This window comes from Notamacropus eugenii, chromosome 5 (assembly GCF_028372415.1).
Source record: "Notamacropus eugenii isolate mMacEug1 chromosome 5, mMacEug1.pri_v2, whole genome shotgun sequence".
NCBI classification, from domain to species: domain Eukaryota; kingdom Metazoa; phylum Chordata; class Mammalia; order Diprotodontia; family Macropodidae; genus Notamacropus; species Notamacropus eugenii.
Window position 1 is genome coordinate 282890936 of NC_092876.1, and position 16085 is coordinate 282907020.

General features: G+C 35.5%; 1 protein-coding gene across 3 annotated transcripts in view; it reads left to right on the forward strand.

Moving 5' to 3' along the window:
* ORC4 (origin recognition complex subunit 4) overlaps window positions 1-16085 on the forward strand; it is a 92968-nt gene that overhangs the window by 73872 nt on the left and 3011 nt on the right. For all 3 annotated transcript variants that reach the window (XM_072613165.1, XM_072613167.1, XM_072613166.1), the window contains 2 exons: window positions 2132-2218; window positions 15483-15591. In XM_072613165.1, the coding sequence (XP_072469266.1) occupies window positions 2132-2218; window positions 15483-15591 (196 nt within the window). The remainder of the gene's footprint in view (window positions 1-2131; window positions 2219-15482; window positions 15592-16085) is intronic.

Below are 16085 nucleotides of genomic sequence, written 5' to 3' on the forward strand. Positions count from 1 at the left end.
ATACTGAGATTAGAGGACTTGCCCAGCATCACACCGCTGTCACATGAGGCTCTAGGTCTAGTATTCTGCTCTCAGGTGCCTTTCTAAAGGGAATGAAAGATTAGGGTTTATCTGCACTTGGGAAATAAATCTTTTGTAGTTTGGGAGTATATTCTGAAGACCTGCTCTCGGTCTTATCTTTGATACCTTCCCTTTAAGCAAGTGACTTAATTTCTCAGGACCTCATTTTTCTCACCTGCAGCAAGAGTAGTAACAGTCTAGATGACCTCCATGTCCTTTATTACTCTAATAGAGTTAGGTCCTAGTTTTGCTAATTTGGATAATTTTTTCTTATCCTGGTTATTTTAGAGGAAATGATCATAGGAGATAGTAATAGGTTGCAGAGAGAAATAGCCCTTAGTGATGACATTGTGCAAATTCAGGTCAGGCATAGGGAGGGAATGCAGTTGGCAGTGGGACTGTATGTACAAGGAGGACCAATATTGATTGAAAATAATAATTAAAAGTTCTGTCATCCCTAGTTTATTATCAAATCATAAACTGAATTCTGAAAATAGGGGAGAATTCTGAATTTTTGGACTGTTAGGGTTATTTGTCAAATAAATGACCAGAAACATTGACAAGGAGACTTCTGCCAGTGTCACCTTCACCTAAACTAAGTTACTGAATCATCTAGTTTGTGCATTACCTAGACCCTTTGCTTTCATTCGTTTCTCTTCCCTCAACAAATACCCTATCTCACAACTATTCCTTTTCTAGTTATCGTCTTTTAAAAACCATTTTACTTTTACCCCTGGTTCTTGGGTGACCCAACTTTTTTTTTTCCTTTAAAATTTTGTAATCTTTGCAGTTATTCTCTAGTCAGAGGGCTATAATGACAAGATTCTACAACTAAATCATCACTTTGTTGAGCTGTTATAAGTCATTGTTTGGAAAGAAGCAATAAAATATTCAGTTAGCACTTATTTAATTAAGCATCATAAATTTTAGCCCTTTATTTTTTGGAGGAGGAAGGGATCCAATAGCAAATTAGCTTTTAAGTTAATTCTTTTTTCTTAACATTAATGATGATCCTACTTTATTTCTCTCATGAATGTTTCAGTGAATGTAGGTGACATAGTTGATAGAGCACTGGACCTAAATTCAGGAACACAGAGTTCAAATATGTAGTTCAGATGCTTAGTAGTTCTGTGACCCTGGGCAAGTCACTTAACCTCTGTTTACCTCAAGTTTTCTCAGCTGCACAATGGAGATAATGACAACAACCCACCTCCCTGTGTTATTGTAAGGATCAGATGAGATAGATAATCATTGATAAAGTGCTTGGTACAGTGTCTGACACGAAGTAATCTCTATAGAAATGTTAGCTCTCATCGGCATCATCTTCTCAATGTACATATTCTCCCTAACCATACAGATTGCACTCCTTTTGTGCCTAACATTTTGGAAGGGCTTTATATTAGAAAAGAAGACCTGATAGCTACCCACAAGGTGTTAACTGATCTTATTAACCACTCAGAGAAACTTTTAAGTGCATTTTCTGTTCAAGTCACAATCAAATGGTTAAAAAGACAATTGTTCTAAAATGAAGCATGTCATGTAGTCAGTCTAGCTTAAAAAGATAAGCCTTATATTATTTAATGTCAATGCATTTGATGTTATACAGAACAAAATTAAAAAATTTAGGAAACAGTCTTTTAAGAAAAAAATGTCCCAATGTCATGACCTAAAGCTTGAGTTTGATTGTCATTCAAAGAAATTGTTTCAGTCCTTCAGATGGTCCATAGTGAGACATCCTCATTACCCAAATTCCTTGAAATAGTGATGACCAGAGGCTGGCATGTATGTACTTAACCCCTTCTAAACTGCAAAGTATTATATTTTTATTTTATTTATAAAAGGAGGAACTCTCAATCTGTTTAATTCATTTCTTGGACAAAATTCAAAAAAAAAATAGACACTGAAGTTTTGTTTCATTTTAACTTTAGTGTTTAGTTACCTTAGAAAAACCACCAATGGTTATTTACTTATGAATTTCTGCCATTTAGTGTTGTCAGCCATACACCTTGACATGACACTGTTATGTTTCAAGTAGTAGATGATATCAGCTTCCATTTATATTTTATTTTAGTGTCTCTCAGAAGACAAGAATGTGAAAGAAGTTCTGCTGAAACATTTCCATGCAAGCAAAGACCTTAGATCGTTGCATATGTTACTGGTTTGTATTCTTTTGAATTGTTGCCTTTCTCTTTATGGAAATGATTGTTAATTATTGAAGTAATTGCTTATCACTGTCTTGGATTTTGGAAATATTTTCCTTTGTATTTTAAAATATAACAGAATTTTCCAAAACAGCTACTTTCTTTTTTAAGAATATTCAGTCATCCTAATATTGGAGAAAAATTAATAGGGCAAATAACTTTTGCGAAAATAGAGATCTTAAATCACTGTTTTCTAGTCACTTCTTCAAGCTATGTTTTCTCTATTGGCTTCTTATTCTAGTTTTATTTTCATGCCTTCTTACATCCATTTTTAAGGATGAAATCTGTTTTCCTATGTAATTGATAATTGGCAAATATAAACAGAAATCCTAAATCTCTGAAGGCATAGTAAGATTTAACTGCAGTCTTGTGGACATATTTTTATCAGTTCATGTAAAAAATTTTGGTTATGTTTATTTTTTGGTTGTACCTAGAGAATAGCTGTGCTGCTATTTTTGAAAAGCTAATTAAATCTCTGCTTCATAGCACTTAACATAAAGGCTCCCAATTCAGAAAACTTTCCTAATGTCATTGGAGTGATAGTGGTATATTTCAGTCAGGTTTTTTGCATATTGTGTGTTGGATATTTTTTTCCTTTTTTTATCCCTTTTTTTTCTGGCATCAAATTGAAACTCAGCATAATGTCTTTTTTACTATAGAAATGAGTATGTACACAAGTCTTTTCTATTACTAATATTTTTTTGAGATAGTTACTGTTGGAGCAAAACAATGAAAACATCTCAACAATTGTAGGTTGTTTTTTTCCCCCATTTCTGTTAAAAGTGAACTTCGTTTATTGCTATATGATTTTAGCATCCCTTGAAAATCTGATTAAATTAGCATCATGAACATGTTTAGCATAGGAAAAAAACCTCAGTTAACTACTTTGGCTACTTTTGAAAAAAATTCTACTAATTTGATTTAACAATAGGAAGAATTTCAGAAAATAAAAGCTGTATAGAAAAACTATGGGATTTACTATAGATCTGTCTTTTGTGATGCCTTTAACAATATTTCAAAGGTCTCCTGTGATGGGAACTTCAGGTGTTGAAAACAAGTATTTATCATCATAGATTCAGAGCTGCAGTGAGCCTGAGAGGCCATCAGTTTTAACTCCTCTTATTTTGTAGATGAGGAAACAGACACAGAAAAGGTGTTAGGTACCTAAATGACTTGTCTAAGTGACTTGCTGAGAGTCATATAATCAATTAAGTGTCAGAGATAGGATTTTATTCCCAAGTTTTCCTGGCTCCTAGTCTAGTACTCTATCTACTATGTGTTAAGTGGAATTTACTTGATAGGCTAGAAGTATGGAGGAATTATGCTCTAACAGCAAAGTAATTTATTGACCTAAATTTCCATTTCCATTTTAATTTTTTAAAATTGTAAGATTATAACTTCTTGTGCTTGAATATTAGACACCTTATTTGTTACTGTCAAATGGAAGCTTTGAGCTTTCTCTCTGATATACTTAATAATATTAGAATATACTTTCCTGGAGGGCAAGAACTGGTTTTTTTTCTTTTTAAACCTTTCTTTGTATCCCAGCATTTAGCCTAGCGTGAGCACTTAAAAAATGCTTGGTGACTGACTGACATCACAAAATATATACCTACTTCCCGCGCAGTAGCATTTTCTGGCATTAACAGTATATATTTGTTAAAAATTCTTTGAAAAAATATACTCTTTTATAGTAGTTTACCCTAAGCAACTGTGTAGCTTATAACCCTAGTCCCAGCTCTGAATTTTTTTTTTTCTTCTTCAAACCAAATCTATGATTTCATTGTAGTAGGGAATTCGCAGTGAAGAAACTCCTTCTACTAATGGAAATCAACACTTGCTCTTCAACTAAAAGTCCTAGAAGTACCCAGTGGGTACCAAGAGAGGAGGTTAGTGACTTGCCCAGGACACAGGCAAAACTTGAACCCAAGGTTTTCCTGATAGCAAAGATGACACTCAATCCAAAATACTATCATACAGCCTTCTCCGCCCCCACTGCCACCCCTCCCCAGAGGTATTTCTTTAAACTTAGAAGGTATACTTTGTATATGCCACTATATAAGATCATTTGCTTTTAAGGTGGGTAGAGCATATTATCAGCCACATTTTCATTAGGATGTACTTTCTCTTTTTGTATATGGCAGTCCTTAAAGTTGATTTTAAAGTCTAGATCTGCAATTCCCTTAAGTATTGAGAACAACTGAGCAAACTCCTCCATATTGGCAGCTCATCTGACTTATCTGGATCTCTAAGAGCTGAAGTAACTTGCCCATGGTTATCTTCCAAATACGTGTCATAAGCAGAACTTGAAACCAAGTTTCCTAATTCTAAGTTTGTCCCTATAACCAACATGCCACCACATTGCCTCTCACTTGAGTAAAGTAACCTAGAATTTTTTAAACCATTTGTTAAAATATCATCAGTTCCATTTAAAGGAGCACGTCCAACCATTTCTCAGGCTGTCTACAGCATTATGTGCTATAACATTTCTGCCAGAAAAACTTTAAAGTCTATGGACTGATAATAAGAGACTACCTTGACTGGACTGTATCTAATAAAGTCTTTACTCATATTTTCTTTTTTTTCAATAGTATTTTAAATTTATCAATTATATATTAAGACAATTTTTAGTATTCATTTAAAAAAAACATTTGAGTTTCAGATTTTCTCCCTCTCTCCATCCCCTCCCCCTCCCTAAAAAGGTAAGAACTTTAAATAGGTTATGTATGTGCAGTCATGTAAAACTTTCTACATTATTCATTCTGTGAAAGAAGAAACTAAATAAAAGGGGAAAAAATATGAAAAAGATAAAGAAAGTAAAAATAGTATGCTTTGATCTTCATTCAGACTCCCAATTTCTTTTTCTGGATGTGGACAGCCTTTTCCATCATGAATCTTTTGGAATTGTCTTGGGTCATTGTATTGCTAAGAAGAGCTAAGTCTATCATAGTTGATTATCCTACAGTGTTGTTACTATGTATTAATTTTTTCCTGCTCACTTCACTCAGCATCAGTTCATGTAAGTCTTTCCAAGTTTTTCTGAAATCTGCCTGTTCATCATTTCTTATAGTACAAAAGTATTCCATTACATTCATATACCACAACTTGTTCAGCCGTTCTTCAAATGATGAACATCCCCTCAATTTCCAATTCTTTGCCACCACAACAAGAGCTGCTGTAGATATTTTTGTACATAGAGGTCCTTTTCCTTTTTTTGTGATCTCTTTGGGATACAGACCTAGTAACAGTATTGCTAGACCAAAGGGTATGCACAGTTTAATTGCCCATTGGGCACAGTTCTAAATTGCTGTCCAGAATGTTTGGATTAGTTCACAAGTCCACCAACAGTGGATTAGCATCTCCATTTTGCTACATCCTCTTCAGAATTTTCATTTTCTTTTCTGTTATATTAGACAATCTGATAGGTGTGAGATGGAGGGTACCTCAGAGTTGTTTTAGTTTGCATTTCTCTAAAAGTTACTTATAGCATTTTTTTCATGTCACTAAAGATAGCTTTGATTTCTTTATCGGAAGACTGCTTGTTCTATCCTTTGGCCATTTATCAATTGGGGAAAGACTTGTATTCTTATAAATTTTACTCATTTTTCTGTATACTAGAAAAATGAGGCCTTTACCAGAGACACTTGCTGTAAAAATTACTCCCCAGCTTTCGGTTTTGCTTCTAATCTTGTTTGCATTGTGTGTGAAACCTTTTTAATATAATCAAAAGTATTCATTTTGCATCTCATCATTCTCTCTTTTGTTTGGTCAAAAATTCTTCCCTTCTTCGTAGATCTGAGAGATAAACTATTCCTTGTTCTTCTAATTTTCTTATGATATCACCCTTTATGTCTGAATCATGTACCCATTTTGATCTTTTCTTGATATATGGTGCAAGATGTTAGTCTATACGTAGTTTCTGCCATACTGTTTTCCAAGTATTCTTTGTGAAATAGACACACACGCACACATATATACACACAACTGATGATACGTTAATGGAATAATTCTGATCTAGCAAAGAGTGATATAGAGATGTTGGTATTGGGAATGGTGTACTGCACTGGAACTTTGCAAATTGGGATTCCAAAAATGCTGCTTGTTTATTAACCTTGACATTCCAGGTCAGAATCCAGGATCCCCAATTTTTTAAAGAGTTTGCTGGTGATTTTGCTGCCTTGGATAACTACTTCATATAGCTGTATTTTAATATTCCTATATAGAAATTATAGGTGGCTAATTCCCTACCTGCCCTTGTGTTTAAATATTGATTCCAAAGTGCCTAATGTACCCAGTGGTAGTATATGAAAGCTTTTTTGTTTTATACTTATATTTAACTTGACTTTTAACAGCTCTAATTAGAGAGTATATAATACAGACTGATCTTTACACAATGAGTATATTGAGGCTTAGAAAAAATTTACAAGTTGTCCTTTGCTCCTACCACCGCCTGTATTTCTTCCCTTTCTACGTCATCCTTATTCTGCCATATCCCAGATCCTAACCACTGTTCTATTTCAGGTCCTGTTGATTTTCCTCATCTGTTCACTCCTTTCTGATCTCATGTGTAGCACCCTAATACAGGTGTCCTTACTTTAACAGTCCCCAAATAGTCCTATAAAGTACTATAATATTACCTTTTCTCATGTATAATTGTGGTTACATCCCTACTCAAAGACCTTCAGTGTACCCACACCCCTTGCCTGCTAAATAAGGTTTATATTATTTTGCCCTGGCATTCAAGTCCCTCAACAATCTGGCACCATTCATTTTTCTAGCTTTTTAATACCCTGTCATGAACTGATGTCTAAGTTAAAAACAGCAGTTCTTAAATCATGGGTTGGGGTGAGGAAAAATTTGGCAGCAGTAAAAGGTTTCTGGAAACGTAAAAACCAAAATTTAATTAAAAATCAAACACTTAATGAATCCGAGGTATTTCTGGCAGCACTTGTCCATTTTGCATCATGAAACTTCCCTGCAACCCTGGTTCTGAACACATAGCATGTTCACTTTGCTCAGGGCATGCCCTCAGGCCACACAATGCCAAAGAGCTCTGCCAAACCGGGGAAAGGGTCACAAGTGGAAAAATTCTGTTGCCAGTGTTCTGTTTGTTGGAACGTTTATCCTTTCTACTGCTGTCAGATTTGCTAATTTCATATTTAACCCTTAATGTATCCTGTTATCCTGCAATCCTACTCATACTTAATGTATCATCTCACAATTTTTTTAACTAAAACCAAACTCTGTGTGTGTGTGTGCGCGCACACATTTACTTTTCAATTTAATTTCCTTTCTTCTTTCTGGAGTGAAATAGAAATATCTAATCCTTCTACTTGACAATCCAGAAAAAGTTTGAAGAAAACTCATTTGTCTTATAATTTTCAGATTAAATATAACTAATTCCTTCTGCTATCCTTCATATAAAATGGATTATAGACCTTTTATCATCTGAGTTCCTTGCTAGACTCATTCCTCTGGTTTATTAGTGTTCAGTGTTTCTCTCAGAACTTAATAGAACCCTTCCAGTTGTAGTTTGAGCAAGGCAGAGTATATCAAATTATTACCTCCTTTGTTCTGAACACTATACTTACCTTATTTTGTAAAAAGCACCCTTGGCTCACAGTGAGTTTGCAGTCCTCTAAAACGTCTCAGTGTTTTCAACATTAATTTCATTTCAGCTTTACCTTCCCTGTGTCTTACACAATTATGCAGGATTTTATATTTACTTAAGTTTCACCCTATCATTCTGACCTCTCAAGATCCTGATTTTAGATTCTTTAATCCGCTAATTAGCTTTCTTTCTCTTTGTCATCTTCATTTAATAAGCTTGCCTTCTCTTCATCAAAGTCACTGACAAAAATGTTGACCTAAATAATATCAAATACAGAGCCTTGTGGAATGACATTAGAATAGCACTGGATGGTTTAATCAGCTATGGTAACCCATAATTTCTATCTTGTCTACAAGGCTATCTTGAGTGTCACCAGATTCCTTGCTGTTCTTGGAGTTTGTGACTAAATCTTGGGGGGAAAGAGGAAATAACAATTTTAAAATAGTCCCCTCTAAAGTCCCCAGAAACAAATGCCAAATGTCACTTTTACTTGGCATACAGATCCTTTTACACTTGTTCCTGCTTGATTACCTGTTAAAACCTTCCTCTTCTCCCAATCTGGTTAGGATAGTTTTTCTGTCAGTTACATCTCATTTTATTCTAACCTACAAGGCAACTCCTTACCATCTTAAACTATTTAAAATTGATTTTCATAAAGGGGAGAGTTGGAGGATGGGATACAGATTGGTATCTCTTCAGTATATTTGTGGTTATTGACTTAGCCTTCCTACTGAAATTACGGGTATGGTTATTTGGCATGCATTACCATTTTACCTTTACCTTATGTTTGTACTTTAACTGAATAATTCTCATTTTCTTCTAGCTTTAGCATTATACTCTACTTTGAATTACATAAAAGAATATACATTTTTTCTTCCTTAAGTTGAAAACAGCTTTTACAAGTATGTAGCATCCAACACTGAATATTAGAGAGCATTGTACAATGTAAAAAAGCTTAAAATTTGAAGTAAAAATAACTCAGTCAAAATCCTGAATATGCTCCTTAATGCCCATTTATTTGATCTTTGATAAGTTTCTTTACCTCTGCTCTACTAAACAAAAGCCCTTTTCAGCTCTAAAATCCTTAGGGTTTGGTTTTGTTTTATTTTGTTAAATTTTATTTTATGTACACTTTGGACAACTTGGTAGGAAGAAGGTAACAAGTTAAAAGATTCTGGCAAATAGAAGAGCCAGGATTCCACATCCTGTAAGAATTCTCATATAATTTTAGTCATTGGTGTCAAATTCAAATAGAAGGGGATTCACTGCATATTGACTTAACCTCCCCCCCAAAATTAACAAGTATCTGTTATGTTGCTTTATTTTTTATTTTGTTAAACATTTCCCAGTCATATTTTAATCTGCATCAGGCAATAAGATCGACATCTATTGTTTAAATCATAAGCCCTGAGTTTTTCCCTGATGCATCGATTGGTCTTTTTTCATCCTTCTTGACCTTCCTTTGCACAATTGACTATGCTTTTCTTCTGGATATGTTTTCTTCTTGGGGTTTTCATGACAGTGCTTTATCTTTGGGGTCTTACTTGTCTGACTGCTTCTTCTTAGTCTCTTTTACTGCTTCATCAGTAATATACACATACAACCAAATTAAATGTTTTGTCCTGAGTTCCCTTCTTTTTTCTTTCTACATTCCCTAATTTGGTGTTTTCTTTGGCTGATGTGAATTTAATTGCCATCTCTATTCAAGTTTTATTGTGAGCTCTAATACCAGATCAACTAATAACTTTTGAACATCTTTGCTTATATACCCCATATGTATCTCCATTTCAGTACGCTTAAAACAGAACTCCTATTTCCATCAACCTACCCCTCTCCCTAAATTTTCTAATTTCTTTGAGGCTCAGGTAGAATCAGCCTCAGTTTTTCCTAGTCCCTCATCACCGTATCTAATCAGCTGCCAATTTATATCAAAAGTATGTCTTTTTTTACTCACAGAGCTACTGTTTTAATTCAGACCCTCATCATTTCTCACCTGGACTGTTATAAGTCTCCTAATTGGTCTCCCTGCCTCCAGAGTCTCTTCTGCAGTCCATTCTTCACTTGGTGGAGTGAAGTCCTGAAGCCAGGGTCTGGCCATGTCATGTCTATGCTTAAGCGCCTTTAATGTTTCTTTTGCTTTTAGGGTAAAATAGAGATGCCTCTGTATGGCAGTTAGAGCTTCTTTCAACTCTCCTTTCTGTCCTTGTTATACATTATTCTCATACTCTCAGGTTCAGCCAAATTTCCTTCCTTCCTCTTTTTCCTCATCTATCCTATCCATCTTTCTCTACAGGCTGTTAACTACCTCTTACCCTGGGCAAGTCACCCTCCCTGGGCTTTAGTACTTACCTGTTAAATAAAGAGGGTTGGAGGTGGTTTATTACATGTTCTCTGAGATTCCATCAGTGATTAATTCATGATTCAAGACATGAGATCTTTCTTGTCCAACACCTCCCAGTTGTTATCTCCCTTTCCCCTGCCCCTCCCCCCCAAAACCCTTTCTTTTATTTTGTTTATGCCCACATATATACATGTTGTCCTGAATGTAAGCTCTTGAGGTCTGAGATTGTTTTATTTGTCTTTGTATCTAGCCCTAGAACCTGGCACATAGTAGGTATGTAATGTTTGTTGATTGAAAACATTAATGGTTGGTGCTCAGTAAACACTTGTAAATGAATGACATGCATTAAATATAACGGTTGGCACAGCATAGTTAATTAAGGTTATGCAGTGAAGGATCACAGTGGGACCTTTTTAGATGAGCTGACGTTGTCATGGATGAGATACCTATACTGATAAGCTGCTACATGAAAATCAGTAAGAACAAGTAGGGCTTTCTGGTCTTATAGGTATATTCCAGTATGGCGAAGCAGATCAGAAACCTGGAAGAAACTCATATGAAGTGGAACTGTGGTTAAGTGAAGAAGAGCATTGTTCGCTTTGGGTTGTGCATACAAAGTAAATGTACTGAGTCAATGAATCTTCAGAGTTGAACAGAATCTTAGGTGTCAACACCCTAGCCAGTCAAGACTCCTGTATGTAATAGCCTGATGAATGACTCCCTGGTGACCTCCAGCAGTTGAGAAGTCACTCCGAGTTGGTAGTGAGTTCTTTATATTGAAGTGAAATTTGTCTCCCTTTTATTTCTTCCCATTGTTGACATGCATGAGTTTTGATTACATTGTTGGAGGGAGTACCCACATGGATCAGTTTTCCAATCCATTTCTCTTCTATTTTTTCTGTCTTGAGTCTCACCTTGGTGGTCATAGTAACTTGATTTTACCTGCATTAAAATGTTGGGAGATCAGGTAAAGGAAATGAACATTATCTGTTTGAGACATAAACGATAGCCAGTGTTGCTGAGTCCACACAGAAACTTACTGCTTTTACAAAGTCACTAACTCATATTTCTTTCACTTCTACTTGTGAAAGGATAGAACTTTATAGAAACTGTTTTATAATTCCTCTGAGCTACATGTAAAGATTTGAAGTATTTTTAGTTATGGTGGCTATCCTAAGTAACATGAATAGATAATGAAAGTATTCTATTGCCAAATCTACTTACCGTTTTTCTGACTTGCTTGGATTGTCACTTCTCCATCTTAAAATATTTATCTTCACTCGTTCTATACTTTCTGTCTCAGAAAGAAATATCTACCTCAGTTAATCTTACCCCTATGCCTGGGGTTTCAACTATTACCTTTTTGTAGATGATTCTGAAATACTTGTCTCCATCATTAGTTCCAAATCCACATTCCAAGTGCTTACTTAACATTTTCCACAAAATCCTACACCAGCAGTTTTCAAAGTATTTTCTGTAGCTCTAAAGGTCGCCAACACCCTATCAGAATTCTACAGATCAGAACTATTTTCGTATTAATGCTAAGACATTATTTGCATATCAAAATTTATCTCTCTTTTCTCACTGTGTATCAGTGTAAAAGTGGGTTTTCTTCATTTATGTCAACCATATTAACATATTGCCACACAGATTGAATGCAGAAGCAAGTATGGGAATCTTAGCTGTCTTCTATTAAGCGAGACATCAAAGAGATTTGCAAAAACATGTAAAACACTGCTACTCTTCTCCCTACTTTTTTTTTTATCATGTTAACATCATGAGTGTGTAATTGTTTTTAATAATTTAAACACATTTTATCACTTCAAATTTCAGCTTCCCTAAATAGTGATATAACTCACATAAACAAAAGCTCTTTGGTGTCCTCAGGTTTTGATAATGAATCCAAAAAAATAAGGACCTTCTCAGGCTATAAGCATTTATTAGCCACTTACTGTATGTCAGGCCCAATGCTAAGCATTGAGGATATAAAGAAAGGCAAAAGACTGTCCCTGTCTTCCAGAACATCACAGTCCATTGTGGGAGGCAACACGCAAACAACTATGTACAAACAAATTATGTGCAGGATAAATCAGAAACTGAGAGAAGACGCTAGAGTTAGGAGGTGTTGGGAAAGGCTTCTTGAAGACGGTGGGATTGTAGCTGGGACCTGAAGTCAGGGAAGCGAGGAGGCAAAGATGAGAAGCCAGAGCATTTCAGGCCTGAGAGATAGCCCAAGACAATGCATGAAGCTGAGATGAAATTTCTAGGAATAGCAAGGAGGCAAGTTTCACTGTAGTGAAGAGTACATAGAGGGGACTGGGAAAGTTAGAAAGAGATTGGAGAGATACTAGGGGAAGGGCTATGTTGTGAAGGACTGTGAACAGCGTACAGAGTATTTTATATTTGATCCCAGAGGCAGTAGGGAAAGTACCCTGCTTTCTTCCTCTCCCTGCAGGAAGCAGAGAACCACCACAGATTGAAGGCCTTCCTTATTGCTTCTCTTTGTTGTGGAGGCTGGAGATGAAACCCATAACCACACAGACAGAGACCAGCACTTGTCAGGTGTTGTGCTAGTGAAGCAGAAGGGCTGCCAGGTACCACCAGACTGGAAAGAACCAATCTAGCTAAATATGGAAGGCAGTCATCAGTAGTCAAGACAGTTGATGATGAATTCTTTGACCATGACAACTCAAAAATGAATGAAGATGCAAAGTTACCCTCAGTCCTATGCTTCTCCTGAGCAACGTGGCAGTGTCGAAGAAGAAGGCCAAGTGTGCTAAGAATCATAGAGTTTGTAGCTAGTCTAGAACTAGTACTTGAACTCCTGGACCTCTTCAAGTTTGAGGTGCTTGCCCGCTAAATCATATCAGGATTGACATGCTGTGAGTTACAGCTAAGTGAAAGAATAGCCCTGCAAATTTTTCGTTGAAGAGGCAAATTAATGAGATGGTGGGTTGGCTTTATTATGCATTCAAAGACAAGAAGTATATCATGGGACATTTAGTCATGTCATATTGTACAGCTCATCACAAGCATTTATAAAAAGGCCACCATGAAAACAATTTCAGATTACATACCATAATCTTTTGTCAGGTATGAAAAGTAAGACTAACATTGCAGAGAACTGAGTCTCAGAATGAAATTAGCCTATACTTTAATAGAAATTTGTTGCAAAAGTGAAAAATACATTCGCAAATATGATTCAGGATAACATGGTATGGAATGTTTCATGCTGATATATCATGAATATTTTCTTCAAGAAAGGCACTGGATATGGCGAGCATCAAATGCCAAAAGATGAAATATATTTGTGTTAGTAAATAAATGAATATTAAATTGAGAGTATAACAGCTTGTTACAGGAAGGATAAAAAGTAATATAAAGTTCAATGAAATTTTGAAATAAAATGTTTGATATACTAATAAAAACTTCAGACTAACATTTCAATGAGATATTGACAGAAAATAAGAAATAGATGGAAATTTGGACATTGACACAAATTATAACTATTTCCATAAGATTTTGTAAATGTAAAATATTTACCATAAAAAGGAGATAAACCAATCAGCAAACACTTGATGTCTGTACCAAGTAGGAAGAGAGAATAGCCAAAGGCCATCCAGATTCAGAATATGAACTTTATAACATCATAAGACCTTACAAAAAAAAAATAGTGAAAAATTATGAGCAGTATTTTCTTATAAAACATTGAGAAGCAGTAGAGGAAAAATGAAGTTTTAAAAAGCTTGCTGAGAGACCTATCTGCACAAAGTCATACTAAGGGCATTTAAGTATGTGAGAGAAAAAGAAAAACATAAAATAAGTAGTAGAAAAGATGTGTCAAGATTTTTTAAAAATATATTGTTCTATTATCAAGGCCATATTTGGACTCTTAATATCAAAATCTTAAAGGTGCTGCTTAGTGAAGTGGAAGTAGTTGAAGAAAATAGATGGGAAAAACAGCTGAACAAGATCAAATATATACAGAGAGCATGCTTTTGCTGTAGGCAGTATGTTTGGGGTATTGAGACTTGATAGCCAGGTTATCTGATGGAGGAAGGGGTTGCAAAGATGTGGAAAAAATAATGGAAACAAAATAGGGAGACAAATCATTTTATAAACATTTATTAAGTTCGTGCTGTGTCCTGGACAGTGCTAGGTGGTGGAGAAGACAGAGATAAAAACGAAACCATCCTTGTCTTTGAGGCCCTCATATTCTGTTTGGAGTAGGGAACATGGATCCAAGGTACATTCCAGGTGAAGGGGTTGGGGTAAGAGGGAAGCTGCTGGAAGCTGGAAAAGCTTCAGGTGGAAACCCATGACTGAGCTGAGCCTTGAAAAATGAGGGATTGCATTACAGACATGGAAAAGAGGTGAAAAGGTGCTGATGAGAAGTGGGAGAGGTGTCTGTGTAAAGGAGAGTGGTGGAAAAGACTCCTGGAAGGGCAGTCTGGGTCTAGGTTATGAGCATGTCTCCAATGCACTCACTTACCTATGCTTTGGGAAAACCCCATCGGTAGCTGGTGGTGGGGGTGGGAGGGGGCAGGGATGGATTGAAGTGAGGTTGAGCTATCAATCAACCCAAAGCCATTTGAACAAAAGAGTGTTAACTTCAATCATGAACTCTTGTAACACTTTAAAACTTTGATGAAATTTTATCATCGTGTTTTGACTTACAGTTTTTGTGTAGCTTATCCTCATTAATTGATTTTAAATTTCACAAGGGCAGGAACTATTTCATTTTTATAGGCTTCAGGACTCCTGTAGCATAGCACCTTTACGTGGATGTTCAGTAAAAAATTTGTCAAATGAGTTCTTTTATGCACAAAACTCATAGCAGAGAAAACAAGTTTGTATGGACTTCATTCCATAAATATGACTTTCAAGTTACTGTGAGTGAATTTTCAACCTAGAAACAAAACCTTTGCTTAGCTGTCTTCTCTGTTTCTTCTTCCCTTGCCCCGCTCCAAAGCCCTTGGTTAAAATGTTCTCATGCTTTAGGAAAATACATAATTATCTCTGTAACTTGTTCAAGACTTCATAAGCAACTTGGGTTTTTAGTCACCTCATTTTTTTAAAAATAAAATCACTTACATTTAGAGTTGAAGTGCTTTGATAGGAAATGAAACCTGAAAGAACCTCTCCCAGCCAATCACTTTTAATCTTTCACCAGGACCAAGGCTCCAAAATATGAATTGGTGCTTATTGTTATCACCAAAGTTCCCACGCTAAGTAATTTGTTTTTTCTAATTCCCATTTTTTTTCTTAGATGCTTGCTTTAAGTCACATAACGTCATCTCGCCCATTTATTATTCCAACAGACCTGATAGAGGCAAACCATTCGTGTAGTATGGACTCTAAAGCAAATATTGTACATGGTAAGATAGCTACAGTTTTTGTGCTTGTGATATGAAATTATATTTCAGTTTATAAACTTAGTGGTATATATAAAATCAGATTGGAGGCCTCTTTAATGAAAGCAGTTTTAAGCTTTTGTTGACTTGTTTTACTTAGTATACTTGTAAGGAAATGAGGACGGTTGGTTTTCTTATAGAAATCAGTTTTATAACATCATAAATTTATAACATTAATCACTAGTAAGCGCATTGGATCTGGAGCAGGAAGATCTGGGATCAAACCAAACACCACCTCTGAAGTTTATCTGTGTGACCTTTGGTGCAGGTTCTTCTTCATCTGTAAAAGGAGGTCAGACTACATGGCCTTGGATGTCCCTTCTATCTACATCTGTTATCCATTAGTTATGCCTTTTATATAGATTTGTACAACATTAAATAGCATGCTGCTTATTTCTGTGTACTGAACACACTTTAATAATATGCAATATTAACTAGTGATATTTAAATTTTGGAGA